Genomic DNA, 16,747 nt, shown 5'->3' with positions numbered 1-16,747 from the left:
TTTCAATATCTTTGTTCATAGAAATCATCCATTAAATTATTTCAGCTGACAATTGCAAAAAAAAGTTTACATTCATCTTTAGTGCCCTTTTTTAAAAACCTTAAAAAAAGCTTTTGAATGGAAGTTGTGTCAAATGATTATTTTTATCATTTGACCATACTCAACAATTTTTTAAGATTGCCACGTCAGTCCAAGCCTGGATATTTCCAAATCTCGTTGTATTTGAATGTTGGCTGCTTCAGTATCTGAAGCATTTCTTATCAATTTCACCCTAATATTTACAGAAACAATCCCTGGCAGAATTTCTTGGTTGTTCGGCTCACCTTCCACTGTTCATGTTCCCTGACATCACCATACCACCCTATACCCATCACCATCATCCATTATCAACAGCACATGCACCAAATATTTCAACCCTCCACGTGGCCCAGGCACGGATCACAGATTGGTCTTCAATTAGTCAAAAAAAACTGCACAAATAAGCCAAGTCTTGTAGGAGCAAATTACTGCAGTTGCAAGAATCTATGCTGAAAACAAGAAATATTGGAGTTCACAATGGGTCAGGCAGCGTCCATGGAGAGAAAGGAAACTAACGGGGAATTTGGATAACAACAGGGCTGGTGTGAAATGTGGAGGGGTCAGCATTTATGCAATTGCTGGTGGTGGTGGTGGTTGGCGCATGAGAACACCAGAGCTGCAGGAAAGTCAGGGTCATGCTTGCACATGGACCAGAGGTGATTTTAACACAGCATCCCACTCATGCCCACATTTCTGTCCTCAGCATGCTACAATGCTCCAACGAATTACAACACAAGCTGGAGAAACAACATCTCATCTTCAGACTAGGTACCATACAAACTTCTGGACTTAATATTGAGGTCAACAGCTTCAAACTGGGAACCCAGCCCCATTCCTGCCCTTCCTTTTAGCTTTACTTTTACATCTGTCAACATGTCCTCTTTCCCCTTCCCCAACCCCGGTGGGACTGTTTTCTCCCCCCAAAGTGCCACTTAGACAAACATTTTGTTCTGCCATTCTCATCATTTCATCTAAACTAGCAACATCCTTCCTGTCCCATCCCCCGCCACCACTATTGCATTAATGCTCCTCCCTCCACACTTCATGCCAGCTATGACAAAGAGTCATCTAGACTCGAAATGTTAGCTTGCCTTCTCTTCGTGGATGCTGCCTGATCCGCTGTGATCTCCAGCATTTTATTATTTTCAAGCCAAGTATTGTTCTTGATTCTATCGCATCACAAAACTTACATTGTGTAATTAACTGTACTCTTTCCTAACTTTTCTCTCCTGTCCTATACAACATAGAACCAAATAGCGCATTTTCCACTGCTCATGATGTAAGACATTTATTTTAACCTTCCCTCTTGCTTATAAAATCTTCATCTGTGTATCAAGTTATTTACATTTTTCAAAAATATTTCCAGTTTATTTCTCAAAATGTAAGTTTCCCTGTTGCTGAACGGATGCATCGCTGACAAGCTTTATCTTCCTATCATCACAATGCTCAACTCATCAATACTGTTCACTATCTTTAATGTCAGCAAAGTGTCTCAGAAACATTGATCATAAATGTTGAGGACACCAGGAAGAACTTCGGTGGTTTTGTACAATATGGTATCATGTGAACATTCACCTCTACCTCAGACAGCAGACAGGGACTCAGTTTCATACTTTCCAAAATACATCAACGCTGACAATGCAACATTTTCCAATGTTGCAATTAAGTGTCAGCCTACAATCTGTTCAAATTTCTCAACTGCAACTTGATTCCTTGAACAATGATGCAGAGGTGACAGAAGGAGACTAACTTGGTACCACTTAACTTATTTAAGAGAAATGCAGCAACAGAATGGTGCGCAGAAAACTTCGGAAGTGACATTACAAATATATAAGGTTGTCAGTAAACCATAAATTTTAATACATCACTGGTAGACAATAGCTAGAGTACTATGTACAGTCCAACACAATACTTGTGAAAGGTTATCAAGCTCATAAACAGGATGTAGAAGAGCTTTGCTTGGAAGGCATTACAGACGAGGTACTCCTGCTAGGAGACATGAGAGATTAGATTAGATTAGATTAGATTACTTACAGTGTGGAAACAGGCCCTTCGGCCCAACAAGTCCACACCGACCCGCCGAAGCGCAACCCACCCATACCCCTACATTTACCCCCTTTTACCTAACACTACGGGCAATTTATCCTGGCCAATTCACCTGACCCGCACATCTTTGGACTGTGGGAGGAAACCGGAGCACCCGGAGGAAACCCACGCAGACACGGGGAGAACGTGCAAACTCCACACAGTTAGTCGCCTGAGTCGGGAATTGAACCCGGGTCTCCAGGCGCTGTGAGGCAGCAGTGCTAACCACTGTGCCACCGTGCCGAGAAGCTGAATTATTCTCTTTAGGCCAGAGATGATAAAGGGAGAGTTTTCACAAAAGATGTATAAAATAAAACTGTTTTGCTAGATCAAGAAAATGCAAATTGTTGGCATTGATAGGAAGCATGACAACCAGAAAAGGCAGATTTAAACTAATTTGGCAGAAAATTGGCAGAGGTGTGATTAGGTTTAATGATTTGGAAGCACCATCTGAGAGATGCTTCAACTTCAAAGAGAAATTGGACAAATGTTTGGGGGAGAAATAGGCATGGGCTTGGGAATAGGAATGTTTGCTTCAATTTTCTGACACTATGTAAAATGTTTCATTATATCTATTTCAATGTAACAAACAAAAACAGAAAAATATTGCTAATGAAGTCAAAATCCAAACAAAACCCGATTCTATAAACACTGTTGATTTGCTGGTTCTGAAGACAGAACATTCTTCTTTGAATTAAGATCCATGGTAATAGCTTGCAAAAAGGATTCAAAGACCAATTTCCTTGTACCTGGTTTCAGTTATGCCTCGGGTCTCATTAAATTATGGAAGGAAACAATGCTTTTGTGTACTGCATTAATACAAGGCAAGCGGCTGTTGACCCAGAAAATGCATTAAACTTGATACATGAATTCTTGCATTTATTTAGTTTAAGCTTCCTGAAGCCTGCAAAACTGTTGTACTTAGCACATAGGTTACAAACTAGGCAAAAACTCCAAGCATTGGCAAAGGAGTTAAAAAGAAAGTAAAAACTTCCAGCATTTTCTGTTTTGAACCTAGATTTTCAGAATATTCCAAAAGCTACAAAGGAAAATTGAAAATCATGGCAAAGAAATTCCAAAGAACAGGGGTCAAGGCAAAGGAAATGGGAATGGTCAAAGAACACAGTCAAAGTAAGGGATAGGAGGTAAAACTGGATGAAACTCCGGATGGGACAAGAAGCTTAATAGCATTAAGATAGGAAATAGATTTTAAATTCAAAGCAATGAGCAGTTGGAGTCTAAAATATGTCATTGCATGTTAGAACAGTTGAAGGTTGTGCAAGGAGGAAGTTTGAAAGTATTTAGTTAATTACTTTACCAACACTATTCTTAAGGGTTTATTAAAAAAAGCAATTTTAATGTCCAACCAGTTATTGTCATTTATATAAATGATTCTGATGTGAACACAGGAGGTATGGTTACTAAGCTTGCCGATGACACCAAATTTGGTGGTGTTGTGGACAGCAAGGAAGGTTACCTCAGAGTACAGTGGGATCTTGAATCAGATGGGCCAGTGGACTGAGGAGTGGCAGACCGAGTTTAATTTTGATAAATGTGAGGTGCTGCATTTTGGAAAGGCAAATCAGAGCAGGACTTACCCTTACACTTAATGGTAAATTCCTGGGGAATGTTGCTAAATAAAGAGACCTTGGAGTGCGGGTTCACGGTTCCTTGAAAGTGGAGTCACAGGTAGCTATGATAGTGAAGGCAACATTTGGCATGCTGCTTTTATTGGTCAGTGCACTGAGTATACAAGTTGGGATGTCATGCTTCGGCTGTACAGGGCATTGGTTAGGCTGCTTTTAGAATTCTGCATTCAATGCTAGTCTCCCTCCTATAGAAAGGATGTTGTGAAACTTGAAAGGGTTCAGAAAAATTTATAAGTATTTTGCCAGGGTTGGAGGGTTTGAGCTATCAGGATAAGCTGAATAGGTTGGGGCTGTTTTCCCCACAGCGACGGAGACTGAAGGGTGACCTTATAAAAGTTCATAAAATCATGAAGGGCACGAATAAGGTGAATAGCCAAGATCTTTTCCCAGGGTAGCGGAGTCCAAAACTGGAGGGCATATGTTTAAGGTAGGAGAGAAATATTTAAATGGGACCGAAGGGACAACTTTTTCACACAGAGGATGGTGCATGTATTAAATGAGCTGCCAGAGAAAGTGGTAGAGGCTGGTTACAACATTTAAGAGGGCATCTGAATAGGAAGGGTTAAGAGGGATGTGGGCCAAATGCTGGCAAATGGGACTAGATTAACTTAGGATAGCTGGTCAGCATGGATGAGTTGGACTGCATAGTCTGTTTCAATGCTATATAGCTCTGACTCTATGAATACATCAACAAATTTACTAATACCTTTAAGAAAAGAAACCCACCATTCCCAGTGACCAATTCAATTCCACACTACTATAAGTTGACTCTTTAATTCTCTCCTCAGCTGTGAAGCTAAGCATCAAAACAGAATGCAAACAAGGTACAGCCAAGACCATTCGAACCTACTAAATTCTCTTTCCTAACATTGGGTCTTGGGACAAAGTTCGGAGTGTGTCAAAATTGACAGCTGCCCATAGGCAGGCCAAACAACCATCAAATACAACCATATCTACTGAATTTTCAGACTATCATCACGAGCCTGTGGAAGCCTTATCCCACTAGGAACATGGATAGAGAGTAATCTGTGGATGACACTTTGATTGTCTTAACCATTTCAGCTACTGCTTTTAACATTTTGCGAGCCGGAATATTATACAAGTGCAAGTTGCAAGATGAAAAAGAAGAATACGGAATTGATGCTGAAATAGTTAGCACTAATTTCCACCCAGCATTACTGCTGGCAGTGGTAGAACATACCATAGGAAGTGGTACAGGGCTACAAGGTAAAAACCATAAGTGAACACTGTCTGCTTGACATTTAAAATACTTTTTTAAAAATATCAGCTTCTTTAATCATATCCTATTGGCGACAATAAACTTAATAAATTCTACCATTACCAATACAGCTTATTTCCAGCTCAACAACATTTTCCACTTAAAGGACTTTTCTGAAACCTTTGTCCACGCGTTTCACATCTCCAGATCTGTTTGCTCAATATTCTTACTGTAGGTTTTCCAACCTTCTTTCTATGCAACCTTCAACTGGTCCAACACACCATTACCTATTTTGTACTCTAGTTGCTCATTACATTGATTTTAAAATCAATTTCCTATCTTAATACTCTCAAGGTTCTTGCCCCACCCTATGCTTAAAGTTTCATCCAGTTTTACCTCCCATCTTGACTGTGGTTTCTGTCCATTCCTATTTCTTTTGCCTTGACCTGTTCTTTGGAATTCCCTTTCCGTGATTTTCAGTTTCTCTTTCTAGTGTTTGGAATATTCTGAAAATCCAAAAGCAAAATACTGAAGCAGCAGAAAATCTAATGTCAAAACAGAAAATGCTGGATGTACTGTGATGGCTGTGTAAAGAGTGAGACAGAGTTGACTTTTTAGATTATTAACCCAGTTCTGATGAAATATAGTTGACTGGAGGCATATTTCTGTTTCACTCTCTGCAAAGACTGCCAAATTTGCAGCATTTTGTGCTTTTCATAGAATTATAGAAGCGCCATTCGGCCCATCTAGACCACACTGACTCTCCAAATGTCTGTACACCCAGACCCACCCTCCTACATTATCCCTGTAACCCCACATTTGCCACAGCTAACCCACCTAGCCTGGACAGTAGATGGACAATTTAACATCTTATTAATAACACCCCACAAATTCTTTGATCATAACAATAATTTACCCCATGTCAAAACAACCGTATAGTTTAAATACCTAGAATAGAATCCTCTGCAGCACTTCCAACCATACCAAGGTGCAAGTGCGCAGGCAAGTAATGGCGGGGGCGGGGGGGAGAGGAAAGAGAGAAGGACATGAGGGAGGCTGGAGCAAACCAAGGGGGGATGAGCAAAAAGGAGATGAGAAGGCTAATAGATAGATGATTTTATTTAAACACTACGATTTTTTTGTACACAAGTATATGCAAACACCCACCTGAACCTGCTGGAGATGAGCTGACACTAAGATTCTGTAAACTTCCATTTCGGAGTAGGGATGGAGATTTCTGCAGGCTTACACTTGCCACACTGCCTGCAGCAGATGTAACTGATGACGATGGCGATGCAGATGAGAGAGAAAGCTGAGAAATGCTATCTTTATTTTTACTTCCTTTTGGTCTGCCAGGTCCATGTTTGTACTTTTTATTTCCCTTTCTCTTTTTTTCTTTAATTGCTTCTTCCTCCCCGACTGAATTTTGAGTTCTTTTATAACCCGATACACCACTTGAAGGAACAGTAGTAACATCAGAAATGTCTTTATCTTCACAACCACTCTCAGTGTGTTTTGAATGTTCAATGTTTATTATTTCAGGAGGTCCAGAGGTTGGTGGGAGGCCCAGCACAGGACTATTACTAATTAAAGTCCCTTCTTGGTCAAGAGTTTCTTCTTTAGCTGTCTCTCTGTTTGAGGACTGTTGTGAATCGCTGAAACTATCACTTCTTATATCTGGTTCAGTGAAAGCTTGAAACTCTTGCGGTGATTGGACTGAACTGCCAGATGATTTTATGCTGGATACGGTTCCTATTAGATTGCCTGTAACAAAAAAGAAATTCACTTATGAAACTCTATGAGTAAGGTGAATGAAAATAAAGAAACAAGTAGTACTGAATTTTGATTTCTTAACTGCTCTATAAAATGAAAAGTTTAAAACTGAAATGTCAAAATTAGCTTTAAGCAAATAAAATTGAATACCGATTTCAGTAATTTGCTTTTTTCAACTTTAAAAGATCGGTTTAAAATCTTACATCCCATTTACAAAACCAGCTTCACAAATAATTTTCACAGCACATTTTTTATAATGTAATTAAAAGTGCATACACTACAAAAACAGTATTTGCTGGGTAGCATTCCTTAGTTCTAAAACCTAAGTTGTGATTCTGAAGACATGCAAAATAAAGACTTCTTGATGACTAATTCTCCAGATTAATTAAGCAATGGCAAGTAGATTTTAATTAGTCAGGTATTCTAACAAGGTATTGATTTTTTTAAAAAGTGTTAGACTTAGTTTTATGAATTAATCATTTTTTAACAAATCATTCCGTGGATGTGGTCATCGCTGGTTGGCCAACATTTATTGGCCGGCCCCTAGTCACCCTTGAGAAGGTAGTGGTGAGCTGTCTTCTTGATCCATTGCAGCCTATGTGGACACACAATGTCATTAGAAAGGGAATTCCAGCATTTTGAACCAATACTATAGGAACATTGATATATTTCCAAGTCTGAATGGTGAGTGGCTTGGAGGGAACTGGCAGGTAACGTTCCCATGTACTTGCTGCCAAGTCCTTCCAAATGGAAGCAGTCATGGATATGGAAGATGCTGTCTAAAGAGCCCTGGATGAATTTCTGCAGTGCATCTTGGAGATGGCACACAGTGCTGCTACTGAGCACTGGTGCTGAGGGACTGAATGTTTATGGGTGCAGTGCCAATTTAGTGAACTGCTTTGCCCTGAATGATGTCAAGTTTCCTGTGCATTGTTAACCATTTTGCTCTCCTCGAGGTCCTCTAAATCACAGATACTAGTCTTTTGATTCACCCCTATGCAGTATTAAAAAGACAGTTAAAGGTACTTAAAACAACAGAGTCTGTAGGCTTTGACATTATCCCAGCTGTTATACTGAAGATATATGCTCTACAATAGTTGAATTCCTTATCAGGCTGTTTAAGGAGAACTACATCATTGGTACCTACCCAAATTGCCCAGGTAGGTGATATCCTGAAAATGGAGGACAAAACCAACCCAGTCACCAATTAAGCCAGTCTACTCTTGACCATCAGTGAAGTAACAGTACATGTCATTACTAGGATTATCAGGTAGTGCTTTTGCACAATAACCTGCCCATCGATAGTCAGTTTGGGTTCTACCAGAATCATCTACTTGCTTCAACACAGGCAGAGTTGAATTAAAGAGGCGAGGTGACAATGACTGCCATTGACATAAACACAGCATCTGACCATAATGACATCAACGAACTCTCGTAAACATGAAATGAATGGGAATCGAGGGAAATTCTCCACTCATTCAAGTCATATTTAGTACAAAATAACATGACTGGAATCACTGGAGGCCAATTATCTTAGATGGCATACTTTCCATTCACTGAATCAATTTATTCAACACAAGAATAAAAAGCCCACTTAATTAGCAGCCCACTTACCATTTTGAAAATCATGTGCTCCCCAGCAACACTTAATCACAGTAGTACATAAATTTAGAAAACACACTGCACCAACTCACCAAAACTCTTTCAACAGCACCTTCTAAATGCCACTTAGAAGGACAGGGCAATTGATGGATAAGGATACCATTGCCAAGTTGCCCTTCAGCCACAACCAGTCCCAAGTTGGAATTACATCGCTAAGCCTTTACTATAACTGGTCCCAAAGCCTGGAAATCCCCTCCAACACTATTAATATAGTCTATTTATACTAGATGGACTGTTCAAGAAGGCAATTCACTGCTACCTCATAGGCATCTAGGGATGGACAACAAATGCTGATCTTGCCAGTAATGTTCACATTCTATCCATGGAAAAGATATTCTCACACCCAAGTCATCTTTTCACATACCACTTAACCTATATCACATAATTCGTTATAAGCTGCGAATTCATCTCATGCTTTCCCAACTTTCTCAAAGGACAATCTCTTACGGCTTTCAGATGATCAAGAATTACAATCTGCACACAAAATGGAGGAACTGCAAGAATCAAAGGATGGTAGTGAAGAAGGAGGAATATTCACACTCAGAACTGATGGCATGAATGTTACTTGCCTCTTGTCAATGAGCTGCCAGGTTGGCAGGCAACAATCTTCATGACTCACACACCGACACAGAATTCCTTTTGTTGCTGATACATCTCAGTGTGTGTGCAGTAACTCTAGCACACTAAATGGCACCCTGCAGGAAACCCTGCAAATCTGGTGAAGCCGTGTCTTCATGCTTCAAATCCATTTTCTCAGAATACATAGCCTCACTGATCTCGCCTAAATAGCTGTTCATGAAAACTGGGTGAGGGTGTAAACATAACCTGCTTCAATCTGGACAAAGTCCCAATAAGTGATTAGTGACCACAATCAATTTCACAACTCCTTGTTATGTCATCCTTCTCCTAGTCTGAGCTATGCTTGTGGATGCAGAAAGTGATTGATTTCAATAAGAATGCCCTTAGTGAATAAGATTTCTAAAATACTGTTTCTCAGGAGAACTGCACCCCCTAACACCTTCAGTGAAATGTAGTCTACTCTGAAGAACCCTTTCCTGCTGCTGTTCTCCTATTTAGCCTGCTCTATTCCTTCTGTGACATGCTGGAGGCAAAAGGTTTATCCATTCTACTGTACTATGATTGGATACAAGTTATGAAGAAAAGATAATGAAGTTCTATAGCATGTACAATACTATTCTCAATAGGCCGAAGTAACTTTAAATAACTCTGGAAACCACCAAAACACTTCTAGAATCAAAGCAAAAACCAGCAGAAAATCGATCACAAACATAATGCAGTTGATGATTCTTTTAAAAGAGTGCTAATGGCACTTATGCTGGCTGCTGAACTCATTGTGAGCTGCTTAAGGTTAAGAAAGGGCAAGCTGGAACTTTACACTCCAAAACTTACTACCCATCCACACTAAAATTATGTTTCAAATTGAGAAATTGTTGTAAGAACTCAGCAGGTCTAGCAGAATCTGAGCAGAGAAAGAGTTAACATTTTGGGTCCAGCGAAGTTTCTTCAGAACTGTTAAGATGATTTACTGGACCCGAAATATTAACTTGGCTTTCACTCCACAGATGCTGCCAGGCTGCTGAGTTTTTTTTTAGCAATTTCCGATTTCCAGCATCCGCACTTCTTTGGTTTGTCTAAAATTATGTTTGACAGGTCTAACTGAAGTACACACTTGCACTGCAGACACCATTTTGAAGGAAAAATAGCATTTGTAGCACCAGAAAACACGCCAGGTAGTTGAATTTCACAATCTGAATCTTTAACATCATAAAGTGCATTGCATATGTGATTATTAACCATACGAAAAGGTAAACAAAAATATTGGGAACGTTTCCTGTATCTTACACCTTTGCCATCTGTTTTTCTCTTGCCTCCTTTGTCGTTACACCTGTTTAAAAGAACAATGATCTACTTGCTGCTTTCAGACCAAAAGCAAAAAGACTGTCATTTGAAAATACAGAACAACCTCAGTTATCTGAATTTCAGATTATCTAAATAAAATCTCAAAGACCTGTAAAAATGTTTCAAAGAGATGTTATCAACACTAATGCGACAATCGCGATCGGGAAATCTAAGTGCATTAGCAAGGAGGATGATGAGTTGACTGCAACAGCATATAGGATTTTAAATGGTCTAATATTTATGGAGTAGGGCTGGGGGTTTGGGGAAGGATGATCAGAAGAGCATTTTAGTAATCAAATAAGATTGAAAATGAATGGATAGAATTTCACCTGGTCTGAAATGGTGAGAATGTTGTCAGAATTGCGATGAGAATTTTGAATGGTGTTTCAATTTGAAAACTGGCAAATGAAATAAAATCAGGATGAGTGAGGAGTTGGTACTGGGCGATAAAAAAGGTGGTTTACGTATTCCCAGTGTTTTAATTGCAGGAAATTATGACCAAGCAAAATTGCCAAAGATATCCATATTTACTATGATGCACAAATTTTAAAATAGTAAGTATTTAAAATTTAAAAATTACTTCATGTTCGATATAATTACTTTGACTCATACCTGCTGTGAAGCAAAACATTGTGTCTAAAGACATATTTGTCTAAGATTGATAAAATGGATGCCAACAATATACGTCTAATAAATGCATCATTTGAAGTGTACACAAAGCTGTGATTGGAGCAGTGGAGCAAAGAAACACAAGCACCTCAAGCAACAGTGGCTGGATATTTTCTTCAAAAAATAATAACTGACCTCCACCTAAATGAATCTTATTTACACAAAAAGTGATTTTATTTGTAAAATACCATGAATTTTTTCAGCAATATCCAGTGTTTGCATACATTTTATCGATTAAATGAAATAAAAACTCTGCATGCTATTTTTACATAAATTACGTTCAGCATGGCTTCCTTTGTTTACGATCAGACCAGTTATCCGAACAAAACACTCTCCCTCCATCTCGTTGGATAATCAAGATTGTTCTGTACTTTGTTTATCAAATATGCTAATGAGCAGTCAGAAGACTAAAGATCGCTTGTCAAAATAATATTTTACTCAGCAGAACGGGGAGAAGCAACTGGGGGTGTAGGGAAAATAAGGACGAGCAAAAGAGGAATGCACAGAAAGAGGAAGGGAAAAAGAAATTTGTATTTCAAAAAAACTAAAACAATCTAGTCTCAAAGCCTCTCATCTATTTAACATAATTTATTATTTTATGGCATTGACAAGCTGGCAGCATTTGTTCCTCATTCCCAATTTCCCTTGAAGTAAGGTAAGCCACTTAAAAGTCATTTCATTGAAAGTGATTCCTGATGAAGGGCTTATGCCCAAAATGTCGATTCTCCTGCTTCTCGGATGCTGCCTGACTGCTGTGCTTTTCCAGCACTACATTATTGACAATTAAAAGTCAACCATGTTGCTATGGGTCCAGAGTCTCACGCAGACAGAACTAGGTAAGAACTAGATGGGTTTTGACAATAGTAAGGAACTGTTTTATAATGACTATGACTCACTTGTACATTCCAAATTTATGAATTAAATTTAAACTTGATAAACTGCAATGATAATATTTAAATTAATATCTAAGACTCTGAATTGCTAGTCTAATGACTGTACCCGAATGCTACGATCTACCCTCTAAAAGCCAAACATTCCTCTTAATGAAACTGAGCAAACTCAGTTATTCTTTAGGCTTTAACAACTTCTCTGCTTCCCTCCCTAACTGCTCACTCAAGATCAATTGAATTCACTGAACTCGAGTGCCCCATTAACCAACAGTCAGCTTCAAATTCAATATGCAACACTATTTGTTACCTTTCTAACTCAGTCTTCACTCCTATTACTCAAATTGCTAGTAAAATAGAACAAATATTTTTAGATGAGGTTCCAATTCTGTTAGAGCACAATCACCTTGAGGTGGATAGTTATGGGCTCGAGACTCACTTCAGAGACCTCAGCATCAAATTTACACTGAAAATCCAATGAGAATTGAGGGCTCAACTATCTTGGATGTTATGTTTTAAATGAGATGTTTAGTTCAAGATCTTGTTTGTGTAAGCAGATGTTAAAAGCTCTCGGCATTATTTTTACCAAGCAGAGATAAGTTCTTCACCTCAGCGTCCTAAAATTTATGCCACATTCACTGACGAAGCAGATTATCAAGTCATGAAGTTTGCGATCAGTGGGACTTAGGTATGCACAAACTGGCAGATGTGTATTTCATATTATAACATGTCATGCATCAGCAACTCTCATCCATGAAAGATAGGGACGGCCTCCATTTTGAACAGAGTGACGAGGAGAGAGGGCTGAAAGAAGCGAGGGCTGCCGAGTAAGTCAGTTTCTCCCACTTAAAAAGGGACTTACCTCGAGAGACACAGGAGAGAAGGCAGAGTTTTTAAACAGATGAGATCTAAACCAGAGACCCAACTCCCTCCCTCCCACCCACCTCCTCTAACCTTACTAAGAACCTGTAAACTCAGTAAGTTTTCAGGTTTTTTTTTGCTTTTCTTCTCTTCCTTGTTTAGTCCTGTGTGGGCTTTCAGATTAGCGGGGTATTGCATGTTCCTCCTGCTGAATGTGGGCAGGTGAGACACACGACACGTCTCTGCCAACCACATCTGCAGGATTGCACCCAATTCCAGCTCCTTGAAAAAAAGGAGTAGGTGAATTCTGGATCATCCAGGAGGCTGAGGGAGAAATTGAGAGGATGTACAGGGAGGTGGTCACTCCTCAGACACAGGATAAGGACAGCTAGGTTACAGTTAGGGGGAGGAAAGGGAACCAACAGATAGAGCAGTTTTGGATACTGCTGGTGGGGACAGTCTACCAGGGAAGACCCTTAGTTGTCAGGTCTCTGGCACTGAGGCTCAGAAGGGAAGGGGGGAGAATAGAAAAGCACTAGCGGTAGGGCACTCAATAGTTAGACGGATTGACAGGAGACATTGTGGTCAGGAACGGTACTCCCGGAAAGTATGTTGCCTCCCAGGTGCCAGGGTCCGGGATGTCGCCGCTCAGATTTACAGGATTCTGGAGGGATAGGGTGAGCAGCCAGAAATCAAGGTACGTATTGGCACCAATGATATAGCCAGGAAAAGGACTGAGGATCTGACAAGTGACTACAGAGAGCTAGGTTGGAAGCCAAAGAGCAGGACGAGTAGAGTAGTGATCTCAGTTTTGCTACCAGTGCCACAAGGAACAGTCAGCGAGTGCAGCTTAACACGTGGCTGCAAAGCTGGTGCAGGATGGAGGGCTTCAGATACCTAGACCATTAGGATATCTTCTGGGGAAGGTAGGTCCTGTACGAGGAGGACAGATTGCACTTGAACTGGAGGGGCACAAATGTTCTGGATGGGAGATTAGTTTGTGTGGGTCGGAAGGGATTAAACTAGTTTGGCAAGGGGTGGGACCCAGAGCTACATATCTGAGAGGAGGTAGTTGTCGTTGGGGCAGTGACAGGATGTGGTGAATCTAATAGGAAGGTTTTTCACAATGAAACAAAGGGATCGGTTAAAGTGTGTCTGCTTTAACACAAGAAGAGTGATGACTTACAGCATGGATCAGTACTTGAGACTATGATACTGTGGCCAAAACGGAGATGTGGGTTTCACAGGGGCAGGAATGATTGAGAGATATTCCAGGGTTTAGAACATTTAAAAAGAACAGGGAGGGTGGAAAAAGGAGAGGGTGTAGCATTGCTAATCAGAGAACACATCACAGCTACAAAAACGAAGGTTGTTCAGGAAGGTTGGACTACTGAGTCAGTATGGGTGGAAGTTAGGAATAGCAAGGGAGCAGCCACCTCATCGGGGATTTTCTACAGACCCCCTAACAGCAGTAGGAGATTGAAGAACTCATAGGCCGGCAGATTTTGGAAAAATGTAGATGTAGCAGGGTTGTTGTTATGAGTGACTTCAACTTTCCCAATGTTGACTGGAATCTCCTACATGCAGATGGTTTGGATGGAATTGTTTTTTTGAGGTGTGTTCAGGAGGGTTTCCTTATTCAGTATGTGGAATGGTCGTCAAGGGGAGAGGCCATTTTGGATTTAAAGCTCAGTAATGAGCCAGGACAAGTGTCAGTTGGTGACAGTGACCACAACTGCTTCACATTTACCAGTGCCTTGGAGAGGGAAAGGAGCAGTTACCAAGGGAATATATTTAATTTGGGAAGAGGAAATTATGATGCTATCAGACAGGAGTTCGGAAGTACAGATTGGGAGCAACTGCTCCAAGAAAGGGCACAGGCATGTAGAGACTGTTTAAGGAGCAATTGTTGCGAATGATGCACAAATTTGTTCCTCTGAGACGGGCAAGAAGGGGTAAGATTAAGGAGCCTTGGATGGCAAGAACAGAGGAGCTTCCTGTCAAAAAGGAAGAAGGCAGCTTACGTAAGGTGGAAGCAGCAAGGATCCAGCACAGCTTTAGAGGATTACAGAGTTGCTAGAAAGGAGCTGAGAAATGGACTGAGGAGAGCCAGGAGGGGGCACAAAAGAGGCTTGGCAGGAAGGATTAGGGACAACCCAAAAGGCATTTTACTAATACGTGAGGAATAAGAGAATGATCAGGGAGAAAGTAGTGCAGGGAACTTGTGCATGGAGTCTGATCAGATAGGGGAAGCCCTAAGTTTTTGCTTCGGTTTTCACTAAGGAAAACAACCTTGTTGTGAATGAGAACTTTGAGGAACTGGGAAACAGGCTTGAACAGATCAAGATTGATGAATTTGGTATGCTGGAAAGTTTGGCAAACATTAAGATTGGTAAGTCCCCAGGGCCAGACCAGATTTATCCTAGGTTGCTCCAGAAAGCGAGAAAAGAGGTTGCTAAGCTGCCTACGAAGATCTTTGCTTCCTCATTCTCCACAGGAGTCATACCTGAGGATTGGACGGAGGCAAATGTTGTTCCTCTTTTCAAGAGGAGGAACAGGGAAATCCCTGGCAATTACAGACCAGTTAGTCTTACGTCTTTGGTCAGCAAGGTTTTGGAAAGAATTCTGAGGGATGGGACGTATGACTATTTGGAAAAGCACAGACTGATTAAAGGCAATCAGCTTGGCTTTCTCAGGGGCAAGTCGTGCCTCACAAATCTTATTGAGTTCTTTGAGGTGGTGACGAGACAGGTTTTCGAAGGTCAAGCAATGGATGTGGTGTAAATGGACTTCAGCAAGGCATTTGATAAGGTTCCCATGGTAGGCTCATTCATAAAGTCAGCAAGAATGGGATACAGGGAGATTTGGATGTCTGGATTCAGAACTGGTTGGCTGACAGAAGGCAGAGAGTGGTTGTAGATGGAAAGTATTCTGCCTGTAGGTCAGTGGTGAGTGGTGTCCCTCAGGACTTTGTTTTTGGGCCACTGCTCTTTGTAGTATTTATAAAATAATTTGGATGAGGAGGTTGAGGGGTGGGTTAGTAAATCTGCTGATGACAAAGTTTGGAGGTGCTGTTATAGTATCGAGGGCTATTGTGACATAGACAGGATGCAGAGCTGGGCTGAGAAATGGCAGATGAAGTTCAACATGGATAAATGCGAAATGATGCATTTTGGAAAGTTAAACTTGAATGCTGAATATAGGATTAAAGACAGGATTCTCGGCAGTGTGGAGGAACAGAGGGATCTGGGTGTTCAAGTACATAGATCCCTCAAAGCTGCCAGCCAAGTGGACAGGGTGGTTAAGAAAGCATATGGTGTTTTGGCTTTCTGTTTTTGTTTCTAATTGACAGTCATCGGTGCCACCTCGTGCTCCCACAAGGAGGTCGAGCAGTTCATCAACTTCACCAACACATTCCACCCCGACCTTAAATTCACCTGGACCATCTGACACTTCCCTCCCCTTCCTGCCTTCCTGGGCCTCTCCATCTCCATTAATGACGACCGACTTCACACTTTTTTTTTTACTAAACTACCCACTACCACAGTTACCTGGATTTCAACTCTTCCCATCCTACCTCCTGCAAAAACTCCAATTCCGTATTCCCAAATCCTCTGCTGCCGCTGTATCTGCTCCCAGGAGGACCAGTTCCACCACAGATTGCCTCCTCTTTTACAGACTGTAATTTCCCTTCCCATGTGATTGAAGGTGCCCTCCAAGCATCTTATCCACATCCCTCACCTCCATGCTCAAAGCTCACCACTCCAACTGTAACAAGGACAGAACCCTCCTGGCCCTCACCTTTCACCCTTTCAACCTTGCATAAACCACATTATCCGCCGACATTTCCGTCACCTCCAAACGGACCCCACTACCAGAGATGTATTTCCCTCCCCACCCCTTTCCGCTTTCCACAAAGACCATTCCCTCCGTGACTACCTGAT

At 40.9% G+C, this 16,747-nt stretch overlaps 1 protein-coding gene across 8 annotated transcripts in view; it reads right to left on the bottom strand.

The window, feature by feature from the left end:
• mllt10 (MLLT10 histone lysine methyltransferase DOT1L cofactor) overlaps positions 1 to 16,747 on the bottom strand; it is a 454,712-nt gene that overhangs the window by 311,778 nt on the left and 126,187 nt on the right. For all 8 annotated transcript variants that reach the window (XM_060824984.1, XM_060824989.1, XM_060824988.1 and 5 more), the window contains one exon: positions 6,199 to 6,795. In XM_060824984.1, coding sequence (XP_060680967.1) covers positions 6,199 to 6,795 — 597 coding nt within the window. The remainder of the gene's footprint in view (positions 1 to 6,198; positions 6,796 to 16,747) is intronic.

This window comes from Hemiscyllium ocellatum, chromosome 5, assembly GCF_020745735.1.
Source record: "Hemiscyllium ocellatum isolate sHemOce1 chromosome 5, sHemOce1.pat.X.cur, whole genome shotgun sequence".
NCBI classification, from domain to species: domain Eukaryota; kingdom Metazoa; phylum Chordata; class Chondrichthyes; order Orectolobiformes; family Hemiscylliidae; genus Hemiscyllium; species Hemiscyllium ocellatum.
The sequence above is the reverse complement of the archived record's forward strand: the minus strand, read 5'-3'. Positions and strand labels throughout refer to the sequence as shown.